The sequence below is a fragment of the Lacerta agilis genome, chromosome 4 (assembly GCF_009819535.1).
Source record: "Lacerta agilis isolate rLacAgi1 chromosome 4, rLacAgi1.pri, whole genome shotgun sequence".
NCBI lineage: Eukaryota > Metazoa > Chordata > Lepidosauria > Squamata > Lacertidae > Lacerta > Lacerta agilis.
In genome coordinates this window covers 92,164,692-92,182,377 of record NC_046315.1, presented here as the reverse complement: position 1 = coordinate 92,182,377, position 17,686 = coordinate 92,164,692, and the positions used below count along the sequence as shown (strand labels likewise).

General features: G+C 43.3%; 1 protein-coding gene across 1 annotated transcript in view; it reads left to right on the top strand.

The window, feature by feature from the left end:
• Positions 1-13,173, top strand: part of KLF5 (Kruppel like factor 5) — a 33,005-nt gene extending 19,832 nt beyond the window's left edge. Inside the window, exon 4 of the mRNA XM_033147974.1 lies at positions 11,470-13,173. Within this exon, the coding sequence (XP_033003865.1) occupies positions 11,470-11,648 (179 nt within the window). The 3' untranslated portion in view covers positions 11,649-13,173. The remainder of the gene's footprint in view (positions 1-11,469) is intronic.
• Positions 13,174-17,686: the final 4,513 nt, after the last annotated feature.

The following is a 17,686-nucleotide window of genomic DNA, read 5'->3' as shown; positions in this document are numbered from 1 at the left end:
CTCCAGATATTATTGGACTCCAGCTCCCATCAGCTTTGGCCAGCATGTAACAACATCTGGGGGAAGTCATAGCCCCCCCCCCAATCCCTGCAGTAGTTGATAAGGATGGTAAAGGTAAACCATTAGGTCCAGTCGCGGATGACTCTGCGGTTGCGGCGCTCATCTCGCTTTACTGGCTGAGGGAGCCGGCGTTTGTCCGCAGACAGCTTCCGGGTCATGTGGCCAGCATGACTAAGCCACTTCTGGCGAAGCAGAGCAGCGCACGGAAACCCCATTTACCTTCCCGCCAGAGCGGTACCTATTTATCTACTTGTAATTTGACGTGCTTTCGAACTGCTAGGTTGGCAGGAGCAGGGACCGAGCAACGGGAGCTCACCCCGTCGCGGGGATTCGAACCACCGACCTTCTGATTGGCAAGCCCTAGGCTCTGTGCTTTAGACCACAGCGCCATCCACCATAATACATTGCAGTTAAAACACACACAGACACAGATAGGAGACATAACAATTTTTTTCAGCAAGACTTGGATCTTGACTTCTTCTTAGACATTTTCTAACATGGGTGGGGTGGACTTGCGGTCCTCTAGCTGTTGAGCATGCTGGCTAGGGTTGATGGTGCTTGTAGGTCAACATCTTCTGGAGGGCCACAGTTTCCCCATCCATTTATGTAACTGGATGGTACCCCCACCACTGGTCAAGGGCTCTTTGTGAAAGGAGAAAGGATGTCTTCTTGACATCTCTTCCAGCTGAATTCTAGATGGATGGAAGGAAAGAAAAAAAGAAGGAAGGGCTTCTGCTGTTCTGGGACAGAGGCAGAGTTCTAAGCTAAGAGGCAATATGGAACCTGTAGCTTTCAAGAAGTTGGAAGACAACTTCTGCTGGTCACCCAGCCATCATGGTCAGTGGCCATGGATGATGCAAGAACACCTAGCAGGCCAGTGGTTTTCCATCCTAGTATTCCTCAGAATACTCTGTACGGTGGGGGCATTCCTTGGTGCACGAGTTGGAAAATCCCTTAGAATAATCCCTATCATTCTGAAGCATGACTAGGGCTTTTCAGGCAATTTCTTCTCTCCCCTCCTGTTGGATATATGAATAGAGAATGCTATTTTGGATTAACCTCATTTCGTGCCCACACTGCGCTAGACACAATGAACCTTGGTTATTTCAGAAGTGCTTGGGAAAAACTAGGCCACGTTCAATGGGCTCACGGTCTAGTTTAGAAGTAAAACGAAAGGCTAACAACTTGACAACGAGAAGGCAAAATAAGGGCAGGAGGTGGCTGAAAGAAATGAGTCAGTGGTGCAGTCCTCTAAATGTCTGCTCAGATGTGTGACCCACTGAGTTTAATCCCACACACCCAGGTATTGTGGGTACAGGAGAGCATCTTTGTGGTATGCGTATGAAGGCACAAAGTAGAGGAATGGAGAGAGGTAGAACGAGTGACAGGCAGCTAGAAAAACACAGGAATGAAGGAAGAGAATAGAGAGAAGTCACGCAAGTGACTCAGTTATTCTAAGCCTCTTCCTCTCAGCAGAACACACACTTTATTCACAACTGCAGTGAGGTGTGTGTGGAGAGACAAGCTGGCCTTTATTAACAGAATAAACTTCCCTTTTTTACCTGTTGCCCGTGCAACTTATTTTATTGGTCCTGTTTGTACAACTCTGCTTTGTGCGTGTGCGTGCGAAATGTTTTGTTTTAGGATTCTTGAATCTCCCTTTCTCAATCCGCCAGAAAACAAAACTCCACCCTGTGGAATCTATTTTAGAGCACGATCCTTTTTTTAAAAAAAAAAAAAATTAAAAAGAAAACACTGTACTTGCCGTGCCCTAGGAATAACAGCATTGGGTCCTGGTGCAGCAGTTTAGTGGAGACTGAAGCAGAGTTGTTGCTGTTCTGTCCCACCCAAAATGAAAAAATGCGAGTCCTGTTCAGCAGAGGTAGACAGACCACCGAGTGCAGGCAGGTGTTTAAAAAAGATTACGCACCACAATCTACCTTGATATGTAACAGGTACTTTGTCAAACAGAGGGAACAATACTTAACATTCAAATAGTGCTTCTCTAAAGGACTTCAAATGCATCTGCCACCCACAGAAAGTCGGAACAATCCCCGTACTATAAAGCTGAAAAGCACAGTGGTCTGGCAAATTGGAACTCATAACTTTCTGTCTAGATTTGAACCCAGAACTTTTGGGCTTCCAGTTCAACCTGTCTCAAAGATTAGGTTGCCATGGGAGTTTCTAGTACTGCATCAATCTGGTCGACCTGTCTTAAAAACTTTTTTGAACAAGGTTATTTTTTTTTTCCTTTCTCCCTCTCTCTTTCAGCAGCAGACTACAAGTTTTACAGTTGGATTTGCTTGGATTATTACCCTGAGGGTGACCAGAAGGAAAAAGACAGGGAGGGCTCCTGTATCTTTAATTTATTGTATAAAATAGGGAATTCTAGAAGGTGTAAGCGGTGCCTCCTGAAATTGCCTCTTAGATGTACAGAATCCTTCTCCTGTCTCACCTCCCTCCTATGTACAACATTACTTCGTGAACCCATTTCTGAAATTGCCAAAGCTTTATTCATCCATTCTTTCGCTTTTGGAATAACGGGGGTTTCCTGACACCTGGCTAGAATGATTTTCGGTTAGAGTGAATAATTAAAGATCAGTAATCGCTGTGGGTCAAACCACTGAGCCTAGGGCTGGCTGATCAGAAGGTCGGCGGTTCGAATCCCCGCGACGGGGTGAACTCCCGTTGCTCGGTCCCACCTCCTGCCCACCTAGCAGTTCAAAAGCACATCAAAGTGCAAATAGATAAATAGGTACTGCTCCAGCGGGAAGGTAAACAGCGTTTCCGTGCACTGCTCTGGTTCACCAGAAGCGGCTTAGTCATGCTGGGCACATGACCCGGAAGCTGTACGCCGGCTCCCTCGGCCAGTAACGCGAGATGAGTGCCGTAACCCCAGAGTCGGACACGACTGGACCTAACGGTCAGGGGTCCCTTTACCTTTACCTTTAATCTAACTGAAAAGCGAAGGGAAGTTGTCAGCCCTACTTTTAAAAAAGTTGATCTTGGGATCTGAAATAAGGGGACTTGACCATACACTTCCCAAATGAGTTTTCTGTGCTCTTTAAGCTGGGCACCCCTAATCGCCCCTCTTGTCTTTCCCAGAACTCTGCCTCTTCCGCCGCCTCCCCACAAAGCCTCTCTCTAAATCTAGATTAGAAGCACACCTTATTTCAAAAGTCAGCCCTCATAGTTGGGAGAAGAGAAGCTGAGCTGGAACCTTTTCCTGGCCTCTGCATTCCTTTACCCCAGAAGTACCTGATATTTTCCCCACTTCCACTATCTGCGTTCCAGTTTCCCATCTTTCGTTTGTGCCAAAAAATGCAAAGACCAAAACTACACAACAGAAATTTCCTAGAAATGCAATCTTGGGAGCAGAAGAACGCAGAAACACCTGACATTTCACCCCAAAGTTAGAATTTCACTTTGCTTCTCCTAATTTTGAATTCTAGCACCCATGACAACATCCATTGTTGATAAAACAACATCCTAGCAGAAATTGTGATATCATTTACAGGGCAAAAGCATGTAACGTATTTTTAGTCTATCTCAGCATGGTTCAGAAGCTGAAACTGAGCACGGGGTAGTTCTGTGGCACCAAGAAGATATTTTTGGGCTTTAGGGTTGGATACTGCATGGAAATGGAAGATCTGGATGTGGGACGACGCTGTAGTCTTCAGCATTCATCTTCAGGGCACATCAAAAGAAAGATGTGTTTTATTTGTAGCACCCGTAGTCGCTCAATAAGGAGAAAGTAGATGGTTATTATTTTTCTGAGTTTCCTTTTCTTATCTTGTACTGTGCGGTCTTGTTCTAAAGTGATTCCAAACCAAATGTTGGTGTTCAACCAACAGTTTAACATAAATGTATTCCACATGCTTTCCAAACTGTGTTTTTTGTATTCTTTAAAAAATAAAAGTAAATAAATCTACTTGCAAGACGGGATGCCTATGAGCAATTTCAAGGGCTTAAAATACACTGGGTGATCAACTCGCGCCTAACAAAATATTTGAAATCTGCGAGATGATGCAAAAATCCAATTAAAGTTATGAAGAGAGCAAGAGGGGGGGGAATCCTCCTGTTTGAAACATAACTTAAAAGGAAAGCAGTTCTGTTTTCCCAGAAGTGATGTGTATAATATTTCTGGCTTGGGAAGAAAGGGCTGGAGTGTTGCTGCTTCGCCAGAACTTGGTACCAGTTTCCTCCATGCTGTTTTAGTTGAGCGGTGTTGACATTTTAACAAATTCTGTGGAAGCTGCTCTGAAGTGGAGGAGTTCTGCTGGTACTTTAGAGACTTTTTTTTCTTTCTTTTTAAATATCCCTTTTTACAGTGAAATAGCTGTTTTAATACAGAGACCATGTTCCAAGCACGGTTGTATTTGATGACTGATGGCATTCTTGGGTTTCACAGCCTCTCGATGTTCATTCTAAATTTTCTGGAGAAGAATCAACTATTTTTCTGAAACTTTGCAGCTTCTGTATTTTGTGCAGTCATTAGGCTTGCATTACTGCGTAACCCATAAAAATAGCGAATAAAGGGTTCAGTGTCTCTCTGCTTTTTAAGCAAACAAATCTTGTTAACCTCGGATTCCTCTGCCCCTTAAAGCTCAGCACAGCAAAGAAATGGAATAAGTTTTAAAATAACTTGAAACAGTTTTTTGTATGTGGAACTTGGGTCAAATTTTTCTCTTGGCTAAATGGCCGAGAAGTATGTGCAGATATGTGAGTGGTGTTCTTCTGCTTTTTCTCAAAAGCTCTTAGATGTTTCATTTCACCTACCTAAATATTCACCTGATCTTTCATAGTGTTTTCCATCCTACTTTTAGGAAAATGCTGTTACTTACACGAGTCAAGGAATACATATTGTACTTCACTCTTATCTGGCAATATGTATTGTATACATGGCTTTAAACAGAATTACCGTTTGTTTTATATGTATAGCAGGCTTGTATGTAAGTATTCTTTTATATATATATAAACAAACAGTTGCTATGAGTCATCACAATACCCTGGGATCTTGTTTCTGTGGTCGCCATATAAGTGGGAATTCAGACAAACTAAGGCCCACCTTTCACTGAGCTGAAAACCCCATGTCTGGGCTAGGGTGTCCTAGGACAGAATTTCCACCCCCCAACTCCTCCTAAAAATGGGAAAAGATGACAAACCAGGTTTTCCAGAAGGCTAAAAACCCTTCTCCATAGCATGTTGTTTCCTCATCAGAGGGAATTTTCTCGTATGAAGAAGCATTGAATTCTGCAAACCTGCCCCCGTTTTCTAAAGTGGAACAGCTTGGTGAGAACTAGCCCTGGTTAGTTAAAAACAATACACAGAGGTCCACAGTGCTTTCAAAGGTCTAGAATAGGCATGTCCAACAGGTAGATCATGATCTATCAGTAGATCACTGGACGTCTGTGGTAGATCACCAGTAGATCAGTGGCTGCCCCCAAAGAAGCTAAAAAAAACTTTGGCTCCCCTAAAAAACACTCAACGTCTTTGCCCTGCACCCCTAAAATGACCTGAACCACCAAACATAGGGCTTTCCTTCCTAAAAAGAAAAGCTCAATGTCGCTTTCCTCTTCCCCAAAGAAGCTCAACAACTTTTACATGAACCCCCCCAAAAGGGGGCAGATCACTGCCAGTTTTTAACTCTGAGTAGATCACAGTCTCTTGGAAGTTGGCCACCCCTGGTCTAGAATTCTGTAGTTCAGTGTTGTAGTCCCTCCTCTCCATCGCATGTTGGACTCCATTTTGCGGTCGACTCTGCTCACAAACACACTTCCGCTCTTTTTCCCACTTGGTGCAATGGAGGTTTTAATTATTGGCACGGCAGGCGAACATTGGCTGCCTTCGTATTTTATGTGGCTTTAGCTCAGTAATCCCCAAATCATGTTCTTCCTCTCTAAGAATCAAAAGCATCTGTGATGTCCATCTGTGGAAGAGGCTTCCTATGGACAGTTCACTGCTCTGGTCTTGGTTGCTTTCAGCCTCTGTGTGGGGTTTTTTTGGGGAGGGGTGGTGGTGGATTCTGGCCTGCACATGACTATCCATAGTAGTAGTAGTAGTAGTAGTAGTAGTAGTAATTAATAAACAAATAATAATAATAATTTATTAATGTCACAATCAGATACACAGGCCGGACCTTTCCGAAGAAAAGTCCTTCTTATCCACTCAAAATCAGAGGCGTACTTAACTTCCAAACCTGGCAAGGTTTGCTTTTAACAATTCAGAGTGTGTCTCTCTTATTGGCAGCTTGAGAAAACGCTGTTCTAGCACCGAAAATGCTGGAGAACGCCTTGTCCAAAAGCAGCTGCATAATTTTGGTGGCTTCTCTGAGGTGCAATTTGCTTGCAGAATATTAACTGGCGACCTTGCTCAGGATTTTTGTGCTGTGTCGTATAGAGAATTGCACTTCACATTGCAACACGTTGTCTTTGTGTCGAGGATGCAAACGTCTGAACTCTGTTTGGCTGCTTCTCTGGTGTTCCTACCGTAGGAATGAGAGAAACTCCTCTTGTGCCTCTGAATGGTGGGAGCAGTTTCCCCACAGGTGGGAACATCCACGAATCATCCAGTGTTTCGGAGTCCTAGGACACCAGCGTGAGCAGCCGCCATATTGAAGAACAATAATTTAGTTGAGTCATCCAGGACAGAGAAAATCAGGGCGATAGCGTTTCTTTGTCCGATGCCTGCCCTGCTGTTTCCTACCCCTAAAGAAATAAATTGCCTTTTCTATAAGAATTGAGGTTTTATCCTGTAGTTTTTCATCCCCAACCAATATATCAAACCTGAACACTGTTAGATGGAACAAAATAAAAAATTCTTTCCAGTAGCACCTTAGAGACCAACTGAGTTTGTTCCTGGTATGAGCTTTCGTGTGCATGCACACTTCTTCAGATACCAAAAGCTCATACCAGGAACAAACTCGGTTGGTCTCTAAGGTGCTACTGGAAAGAATTTTTTATTTTGTTTTGACTATGGCAGACCAACACGGCTACCCACCTGTAACTGTTAGATGGAAATAAGTCCCACTGACCAAAGTTGGATTAACCTGTGTACACATGCATGTAACTGAATTTGCGCATATTCATTCCCTCTTTCGCCTCCTCCTCCTCCCACCCGTGCCCTTTTCTGTCTCCTGTATCTGGTGTGAGGAACACAGGCTGTACCCAGTGAGGGCAAAGAAGGGGTCTACCCTGAAAAAGTAGGGAACTTTGGGGAATGTCCTTTCTGTGGCTACTTGTGGCTGAGTCCTCCCAAACACCAGAAATGGGGAACTTGCTTGTAGGATGTGCTGCTTCAGACCGCAAGGCATCTCGCACCGCTGAATGCTGCTCCATTCGAAACATTCTCCATACTTTGAAATCTGCCCTCTCCGGTGTTAGCCTGGCCTCCTTCCTGTTGCCTTCTTTGCATGCTAGTTTTTAGCGTGGAGGCAGTTATTTGGCTGGACGAAAACGGCCGTCTTGTGATTCTCGCACTTTCACAGAGATTTATTGTTCCCTGCGCTGTTGTGAGAACCCAAACCCGAGGGATCAATCCTACACACAAGAAGCTGGTGTAAAGCGAGAGAGCTCATGTCTGAGCTGGCCCAAGCCTGGCAGAGGAGAAATGAACCTTGGAAATAGTGTTAGAGTTACACCATCCTTTTGGCCAACTTAACTTGCGCTGGGTTACCAGGTCACTTACCCAAGACTTAGGATCCAGCCTATTCCTCCCCGTTCCCAATCCCATCCATAAAACATCCCATTTTTCAGGCTTATGCTCACTTCAGACCCTTCCTGTTCAGCTCAGCCAGCTGGGTGCTGGCTGTGGCAGGATGGGTGGAATAAACTGGTATATCTTCCACTGAGCTGAGGATGAGGGAGTTATGCCAGCGTAGCCCACCTGTGTCAGGAACCTCCTGCACAGCCAAGAGATCTGCTGGATCCTAACCTGCTCACCTTGGCAGATCTTGCTGGTTTTCTCAAACTTGAGTCTCCAACGGTGGTTGGACTACAACTCCCAACTGACCACTGGTCCTGCTAGCCTAGGGATGATGGGAATCGTAGTCCGACAGCAGCTGGAGACTCGAAGTTTAAGAAACACTGTGACTGCTGTCAGATCACACCCTAAGATGATAATTGCATAGTAGAAAAAAGCCTTTCACAATCTCTGTTCACTTTTGTGTAATGTACAACAGAAGCTATAGAAATGATCCTGATCTTTTAAATGACTAAGGTTTGGCCACATAAATAAAACTTCCCTGGAACAGATCCCTTCATACTTAAGAGGAAAAATCTTTTTTCCCTGGCCTAACTTTCTATGAATACTCTTCTCATAATTTCAACAAAAATAGTTACAAATTTTTATAGGTGTGCTTAAAAATACCCCACTTAGGGTACTAAATTAATGGCCATATATTTAGCTATCTGCGACAACATGTTCCAAAGGGACTGTGTAAAGCCGTGCAATTAAATCTATATTGGGCACTTACATAAATCTGTGGTCAAAATTTTGGAGGTGTTAAGTATCATACGTGCCAGTTGAAGTCACTGGGAATTGCAGGTACTTGTCACCTCAGAATAGCCGGCTACTTGCGTTGCTAACAGTCGGCCATCAATCAGAAACATTTTGGAGCTGATTCTTCCTGTTAAAAGTATACTTTTGGCTGGATGAATCCCACTTTCTAATCTATTGCTGCAGGAAAAAAAGGTTTTGGGCGTCAAATCAGGCCCAGAACTGGTTTGCTTGAGAATCTGGCTTTTCACATACTGAGACAAGTCTCTAGATTGCAGGAGGGGAAGAAAAAGCTTTGAAAAGTCCTACAGACAAAGGCCTTCCGTTGACTAATGAGTACATAGTTTTTGTGCCCTTTTCCTTGGTTCCTAGTTAAACAAATTCTGCTCTCCTTGTTCCACTTCATCGCATCCTTTCTTTCTACACAATACCAAGGGAGAAGTACACCTGCCAGAAAAGTGGATGTAAACGCAAACCACACAATTCAGCGAGAATTTGCTGTGACTGAACCGGCGGAACAAGTTTTTTTTTGAAAGTTGTAGCTAACTTAAGTCCCATTGCTTTCAATGGGGCCTATGAAACTCGCAAGTTTCACTGGTTTCAATTGGATTTAGTCATAACATATTTTAGCTGAAACAAAATCGAAAATTCTTTCTAGTAGCACCTTAGAGACCAACTGAGTCTCTAAGGTGCTACTAGAATATTTTAGCTGGATTGTGGACTTTGTGTTTACGTCTACTTTTCTGGAAGGCGTACTTCTCTTTTGGTAATACTTGTCTTTTAATGTTGTTTGTTCTTTCTCTCCTCCCTCCCTCATTCCTCCTCTTCTGCCTTGCTGTACCTTTATCTCCACAGCCTTCCTTGAAATGTTCAGTAAGTAAACTTTCTTCTGGGTTGATCCCTGCAATTCTAGTGTACATTTTTGGGCTAAACTGTATGATGGACATCTCTGATGTCTGTATACATAACTGGAATAATGTACACCTGTCCCTGATCTTGAGGTCGTAAGACTGTCATCTAGATATTTCTAAGAAGTGTTTTAGCACATTTTTTTACAGTCTTGCTTGCTTTTGATGCAGCCCTGTGCAAGAGTTAGCTTCAAGGCGTCTGCACCCCAGTTCTCAGGTGTCGTGCTGCTTTCACAGAGTCCGTAGTGAAGATGAGATTTGAAGCCTGTTGTCACTCATGGCTCTCTCATTTACACAGGAGACAATGAAACGATTAAAAATCGGTGGCTGTAGAGGCATTCCATGTGTACATTTGTGTATGTCTTGATAGAGATGGTTACAGGTAGGTAGGTGTGTTGGTCTGCCATAGTTAAAAAAAAATCCTTCCAGTAGCACCTTAGAGACCAACTAAGTTTGTTCTTGGTATGAGCTTTCGTGTGCATGCACACGAAAGCTCATACCAAGAACAAGCTTAGTTGGTCTCTAAGGTGCTACTGGAAGGAATTAATTTTTATTTTGTTTTGATAGAGATTGTGAGAGCTAGTAAAGTAGGACTGTTGTCATGATACCTTGCATTGCGGCCTCGTCGTAGGCACTTCATTGGCTGCGTGGCATAGACATAAACATCCGGAAAAAACTTTCTTACAGTAAGAGCTATTCAACAGTGGAACGGTCTGCCTCTGGAGGTTGTGGACTCTCCTTCCTGGATAGGTTTTTAAGCAGAGGTTGGGTGGCCATCTGCCATGGATGCTTTAGCTTAGATTCCTGCACTAGATGATCCTTGGGGTCCCTTCTAGTGTGGCGCAGTGGTTAAGAGTGGTAGACTCATAATCTGGTGAACTGGGTTCGCATCCCCGCTCCTCCACATGCAGCTGCTGGGTGACCTTGGGCTAGTCACACTTAGAGATGAGAAGGGGAAATTATGCCCATTAAAATTGTCTGTAGTTATATTTTATGTTTCTAAAGTAACAGAATGACTTTCTTTTTTTATTTAATTTTTATTAATTCATTTTGTTTAACAAACAAAGAAAGAAAGGTAACAAAGTATTACAACTGCTAGTAACAGAATGACTTTCAATCTGGAAAAGAAAAAAGAAGTGCTACTGTAGCATTTTTTTCAATTTTTCCAAAAAAATTTACATCTCTAGTCATACTTCTCTGAAGTCTGCCAGCCCCACTCACCTCACAGAGTGTTTGTTGTGGGGGAGGAAGAGAAAGGAGAATATTAGCCGCTTTGAGACGCCTTTGGGTAGTGATAAAGCGGGATATCAAATCCAAACTACTCCTCCTCTTCTTCTTCTTCTTCTTCTTCTTCTTCTTCTTCTTCTTCTTCTTCTTCTTCTTCTTCTTCCAACTCTATGGTTCTATGATTCTATGACCTTTGGTTTGATCCAGCAGGATGGTTCTTGTGTTGCCCTCTGCCTGGCTAAATGTACTCATAATTGCACATGGCTAGTTGTGAAAAGACACTTGAGGACTTCAAGAAATTTATGGGTGGGTTGGTAGTGTGGAAGCTGAGGCTTCCTTCCCGTTCTCCTTGAAGAATGCCAGATGTCCCCGAACACGGAGGAGGAGTCCTTGCTGCCTCTCTTTCTCGCACTTTTGGGGTGTCCCAGTTTCAAGCTGGAGGCTTCTGATACGACTCTAGCCATGTGAGAAGTGGGAGCCCTGCAGCACCTCCCATGCTGCAAAAGAAGCCCTGAGCATCAGTCCACACACGGTGCAAAACAGAGTGGTCGACCGCCCCACATTGCACCGCAAGTGGGAGCACCAGATTATTGACTGTTCTACCACGTGGATATATCCCGGCACCTGGAAGCCTAACACACAAGGAAGCAGGTTGCCGTAGCTGTCTCGCTGATGTGCTAGCTCTCCATCAATTGTCAGTTGGATCTGAATTTGGCTAGTGGTATTTGACTGAGTGGTGACTAATTTTTTTGTGTGCTTTTCCTTTTGTTGTTTCCAGGAGAGAAGCCATACAAATGCACATGGGAAGGATGCGACTGGAGATTTGCTCGCTCCGACGAGTTGACCCGCCACTACAGAAAGCACACTGGGGCCAAACCTTTCCAGTGCGCCGTGTGCAGTCGCAGCTTTTCTCGGTCTGACCACTTGGCTCTGCACATGAAGAGACATCAGAACTAGGCTGGACTTGTCCATGAGGCTCTTGGTATCTATGCAACTTCCTAGTGACTCGATTAAAGTATATATACGTTCAGTTAGAATTAGCTTAAGTGTCTTGACTACATACGAACTGCTCTCCATTTTTAAAAGAGGAAAAATTGTGAAAGAAACTGGAAGTGTATATTTTGTATATTTATGAGGAAACAGGGAAGACACTGTGTCACAGTACTGATGCTTTTACCATGTTACGGCCACGTGACTTACTCTTCACGAATTTGACTTCAGCCCCCCCCCCAGATGTCATCTCAGGGCTCCCTACCATGGTCTATATTTTGCAGATAGGATTAATCGGTTTCATATATACATAGGCAAAAACATTTTGCCAGAACAGGTTGCACAAGCGTGTGGTTTCTGTGCAGTCATGGGAGCCATTTCTCAGATTTTGGCTAATCACATGTGTCGGGAAGCCAGGGTTTTGCCGTTACCTGTTACACCACATGACGACTTACATTCACACATCACAGTAAGCCGCGAACAAGCAAAATGTGGCCATGCCTGATTCCCAGCTACTGCTGCTTCACCACTCCGCTTGCGTGAGCAGAAGAAACAAACCGCAGACCTTGGCTTGGCATGTTTTCCAAACCCAGAACCATGGTTTGTTCCTGCAAACCATGGTCCCAGCTTCAGGTGGCACAATAAGCCAGGTTTGTGTTGTTCCCACATGCGCCAGTTGAGGAGCAGTCAAGAAACACACACACAGACAGCGACTGCTCATTCATGATCCAGCTCTGATTTATGGGTTACTGTGAAGTACAGAAACAGCCAGTGCTGTCTGGCAATCTCTTCTTGTCTGTGGATATAAACAAGTGTCTATGAACGTATCTGCACCACAGGTATTTAATGCCCATAACCTTCTTCCTGGGGACTCTTGGGTACTGTTTTGTGATGGGGGATTCTGTGACAGATCAGACGATGCTCCTCAGGATTCCTTTGAGGAAAGCTATGACACTTTAATCAGCTCCATACCAATTAACTATGATGTATAGAAATGCCCCAGCTCACGTCTGCAAAATATAACATGACGAGGTGTCCCTAAATGTAAGTATTATGTCTCAAAAGCTCTGGAATCTTATGTTTTTGGGGCCCTGACCAAGACACTCTTGCTGTGGTAAGCAGTGTTTAGGAAAACTAATTTAATTTACAGCTAAGTGAATCTAAGAGGACAAGCCACCATTTATTTTCTGTCAGAATTTTACTGGATGTTTTATTACTTGTTATATTTTATATTAAAAAAGTTTTTTTTTCTGTGGAGATGAAATATATATATATATATATATAAATTCATAAATAGCCATAGAACAAAATGTTCTGTAAGTTGCATGTTTGCTATGACAAAGATTTTGTAAATATGCAGATCAGCTTATAATGTTTTCTTACAAAAGGATTTTCTAGAAATCAGCTGGGAAAAGTAGCAACCATCTTAACTTTTGGACAGTTTTAATATGGCACATTTAAAAATTGAACCATCTTTTTAAAATACCTCTCAGAAAAAAGTTCGCCACCTTGGCTTCACATAATGAGCTAGCCATTCAATCACTTTTGTTATTGTTCACACAGATGTGATGCACTGAGAATCCAAAACAGATCACGCTTCCTCCCCCTAAAACGTTTTACAAGTGCAAAATATTTGCAAAATATGAACTGTTAAGCAACTGCCAGGAGCTTAAATAACAAGGATGGATCTGATACATAATGTTAAACCTCTTACTATAAGCTAAACTTAATATTGCTTTAAAAAGGAAGGATTTAGAATATCGAAACACTAAGCTGGTTCAACACCAGTACAATCTAATTCTGTGTGGATTTTTTTTTTTTGCCCCCGATTCAACTGTATTGAGTGTGCTGTATCGATCAGCTGTCTGGAGAATGGAAAGGGGGCTGTGGGAATCTGATGTTGGTGTGGTTCGTAGCCTGCTTGATCTATATGTTCAGGCCCAGCTCAGGTTCTGGTATCAAATGCACACCACCTGTTTGTGTGCGTGTGTGTGTGTGTGGCATTCCCGGTGCAGCTAGTGATAATGTGTACTGAAACTTTTTGTGTATCTGTCTTATGTAATACGGATCTGGGGGATGGCAGCGGCTGGGACACGACTTGTACCTTTCGCAAAGGCAAAGGATACTGCAGTTTCTCCTCCCCCTGAGTCTGCTAGTTAAAATGTAAACTATGCTGTAATCCCCCCCCCCAAAAAAAACACACACACAAAAACACCCCTTTCTAATTGAAGCATAAACACGTTTTGTAAAACTGGAGTTCTAACATTGAGAGGGAATTTTCTCTGTTGCTGGAATCTAGCTCAATATACCATAGCTGAGGACAGGATGAGAGCGGAGTTGGCAGTGTTCCTGCTCATACTCAAACCTCATCCCATTTTAAATTGGGGGGGAGGCACTACCAGTTGGAATGCTGTTGCCTAGAGCAAAAAAAAAAAATCTGTGTTTTGTGGCTCTTTGAGCTCCCGCTGCTGAAATTCCCTTTTCTGCCTAGCTATTGAAAGGTACGAGAGCTTTGTCTGCATCTCACCACACCGATGGCTCCACCATCTTACCTAGCTCAAAATGACAAGGAAGACGAGTTGAACCACAAAAGAGTGGTGGATTTTGAATGTCGGAACCGAACAGGAAAAATAAAGTCTGCTGCGATAACTTTCAGCCGTGTTCTGTCTTCAAGAGTAACGGTTCTGCCATTCTCATGGGTTACAGAAAATGATCTGTGACTAGTTCCGCTTTTTTTTTTTTAAAAAAAAAAAATATATATAATAATAATCAAGTGGTGCCCTTTCAAACTTAATTTTTTTTAATAAAGAATTTATTGGTTTTTTTTCAGAACAAAAAACAATCCAACACCTACACCAACATTAACCCAGACACAACCCACCCACAATTATATCAAAACAAATACAAACATACCAAAGATTCTTTTTCTTGTTTGAATACAAAAAAAAAAAAACTTCTTGTTTGAATCTTTAACAATTGACTTCCCCTGCCTTCTCTCCTTCGGTTTCAAATCCAAATTCTACTTTAATAACTTCACATCTCTAAAAATTAAATTCATTTAAAACAGAACTAAACATTCTACCTAAGATCTTATTTTTTAGTTTATAATAATATCTCACTTCTTAACTTGAATAAAATCAAATCATACCATAACTTCATAATGATTAATAACAAAATTCCATATCTTAACATATTATTCTTGGATCGAGTCATAACAAATATCTTCTTTCACTTAAACTGCTGCTAATAACAAAAAAGTCAAAATATCCCTTTTCTAATTCCAAAAAAGACTGAAAATCTTGACACGCCGGCTTCAGGGTACCATGATAAACCATTTATGTTTTACCATTAATACAGTTCACCCTATCCCCCTTCTAACCATTTTCTTTCTCCACCTTATTCCGGAACCACTCCTCAGATTGTCCTCTTTTCTTATAAGTCCACGGATCCCAACATAGTCCACAATATTCCTTGCATCGAGCATCAGGGTACCAAATCATAGGTATCAAATTTCAGTTTCAATTCCAGTGATTTTCCATCTTAGTGCCAGTAGTTTTCCACACAGTCTCAAACTTTCGCAGCCATTTTCCCTGAAGCCAGGGCGCAAAGAGCATAACTTTAAACAGAGATATTCTCCATCTTCTTAGTCCCCAAAGGGAGATCTAAACAGTCTCACTCCTCAATAAATCAGAACATTGTAACCATCATTGTAGCAGCAGTCATTTAAAACAGTTATTTTCTTGCCACCGAAGGGAGGGAGGCAGGCTTCCTTTCCATAATACCTCCCAGATCGCTAAATGTCAAAAAGTTAATCCAATCCAGTACTCACGACCACCGGGCTTTCCTTTTTATTTTCCTCTTCAGGGAGAACGATGTCGCTCACCGCGAGCGGCGGCCGCCGCTCCACGTCCCGGTTGGGGCATATCCCCTATAGCCCGGCTCTGTTGTCCCTTCACCCCCACTCCCCCTTTACAGGGGGAACGAGGGAAGGGTTCAGAGCCATAATGGGCCCGCCGGGGAGCCCGAGGTGAGGGACGCTCTTCCCGCACCCCACCGGAGCCCCGCTTTGCGGTAGCGGGGCTCCAACCCCCGGGACGGACTGGGTCGCCTCGCAGCCGAGGCAACCCATGACCGCCCGCGATGGCGTCGCCGCCGGAAGTCCTTTCAAACTTAATTTTAATTCAACACAAAATTTCACAGGTTAATCTCTTTCAGAGGCAGTAATGGAAATGGTGCTAGCATGCGGTACAAGACAGTTAGATACACAAGAGTAAACTCTGCATTGACCATGGAACAATCCTGTCCATGTTTGCTTGCAAATAAGTCCCACTCTGTTTATTTACTACTTAGACCTTAGCTTTGAAGACTGCTGCCTCAGGCATTATAATGGGTTGAATCCTGACAAAAGCTGAGCACTTCCGGGTTTAATTGGCTTCAGTGGGACAAAGTAATGTGTGCTCTTAACAGTGCTTATGTAAACTTACTTGGAAGTAGGTCCTATTATATTCTGTGGGGCTTACTCCCAAGTGAACGTAGAGTTGCAGCTAAGGTCTCTTCCTGGAATCTGAGACCCAAAATCTTTACTAGATTGTAGCTGAGATCAGGTCCTCGTTTATATAGACAAATCCTGTATGAATTCTTGCTGTGGCACCACTCACTCAGGAGAAAGGGCAGGATATAAACCAGGCAAACTCAGCCCTCCAGATGTTTTGGGGTTACAACTCCCATCATCCCTAGCTAACAGGACCCAGTGGTCAGGGATGATGGGAATTGTAGTTTCAAAACATCTGGAGGGCCGAGTTTGCCTATAAACTGAGTAAATCATTATTAGTATGGCCACTCTGGTCTCTTTAGGAAGGGCAAATCTCTCTCTCATGGTCTTTCCCCTCTCTCATCCCTAACCCCACCTGTCAACAGGTTGTCCTATTCATTCCCTGTGCATAGTCCTGTTTGACCAACATATATTCCTGGTGGACATCTTAGGCGACGCTTTTGAAAGAAGCAGTACTTGGAGTGCTTTCTTAAAACAGGAGAATGTGTTAAATTATTTCCCTTAGAGACACGCTTCTGGGACATTTCTTTTTCTCGTTCAGTTCCATCAGTTCTCTACTTGACACCAGATTGAGGTTCACTGCTAAGTTGTGCAGTGCAGATGTAGCGCCTTCGTGAAGACTGGGTTAAAGTCTTAAAAGAGTAAAAAAAAAAAAAAGTATAAAAGAGGAGAGATGTGGACTTCAGCCACCAGGGAACCTTTGCCACATTGACTTCTCTGCTGAAGAAGACCTGCCCTTCCATTGCAGAGACTCTATATCCTGCAGAGGATTCTGGGGCGTGGTTTAGGGATCATGGCCAATTTACATGGAGTGTTGTTCTGGCCTCCTGGTTGCTCAAGCGAATTCTGAATGCGCCGATGCACAGCCAATACTCCTTGTGTTTTGCAAAGGAAGATTAGTAATGATAAGATGAGCTGCCTTCCAAGGAAGCTTGTTGACCAGGACAGATCTTCACCCTGATTCAGCCCCTGATACATTTCCAGGTTCCCCCAGAAAACCACAAATTATTCCGAGCCTTATCCTTCATTGCCAACCAGGTCCTTAATGCTGGACTCCGAGCAACAGAGGAAGGGATTAAATTGTAGGATACGGTCAGATTGCAAAAAAAAAAGTAATTCAGTTACATGGTGTGTGTGTGTGTGTGTGTGACTTGCGAGGCAAGCTTTTCTTTCCAGCAGAGTTTTGAGCCTTTCCCCCTTCCCAACAGCTAATTAACAAGCTGCTTTAGAAACTCTGGTTTGTTTTTAAAAAGTTTTTAGCCTGTTTCCTTGTTCTTTCCCGCTGTGCATGTCTTGGAGCCTAAAATCCGTGGGTAGAGGGTTCTGAAGTTGTGCACAGCCCAGCTCAGAAAGCCCTTGCATGTGCTTTTGGGGCTTCTCTGCATCACAGACAATGTCATGCTGTCAACCAAAGGGTAGAAACTATAGTTAACTAACCAACATGCCAAAAAAG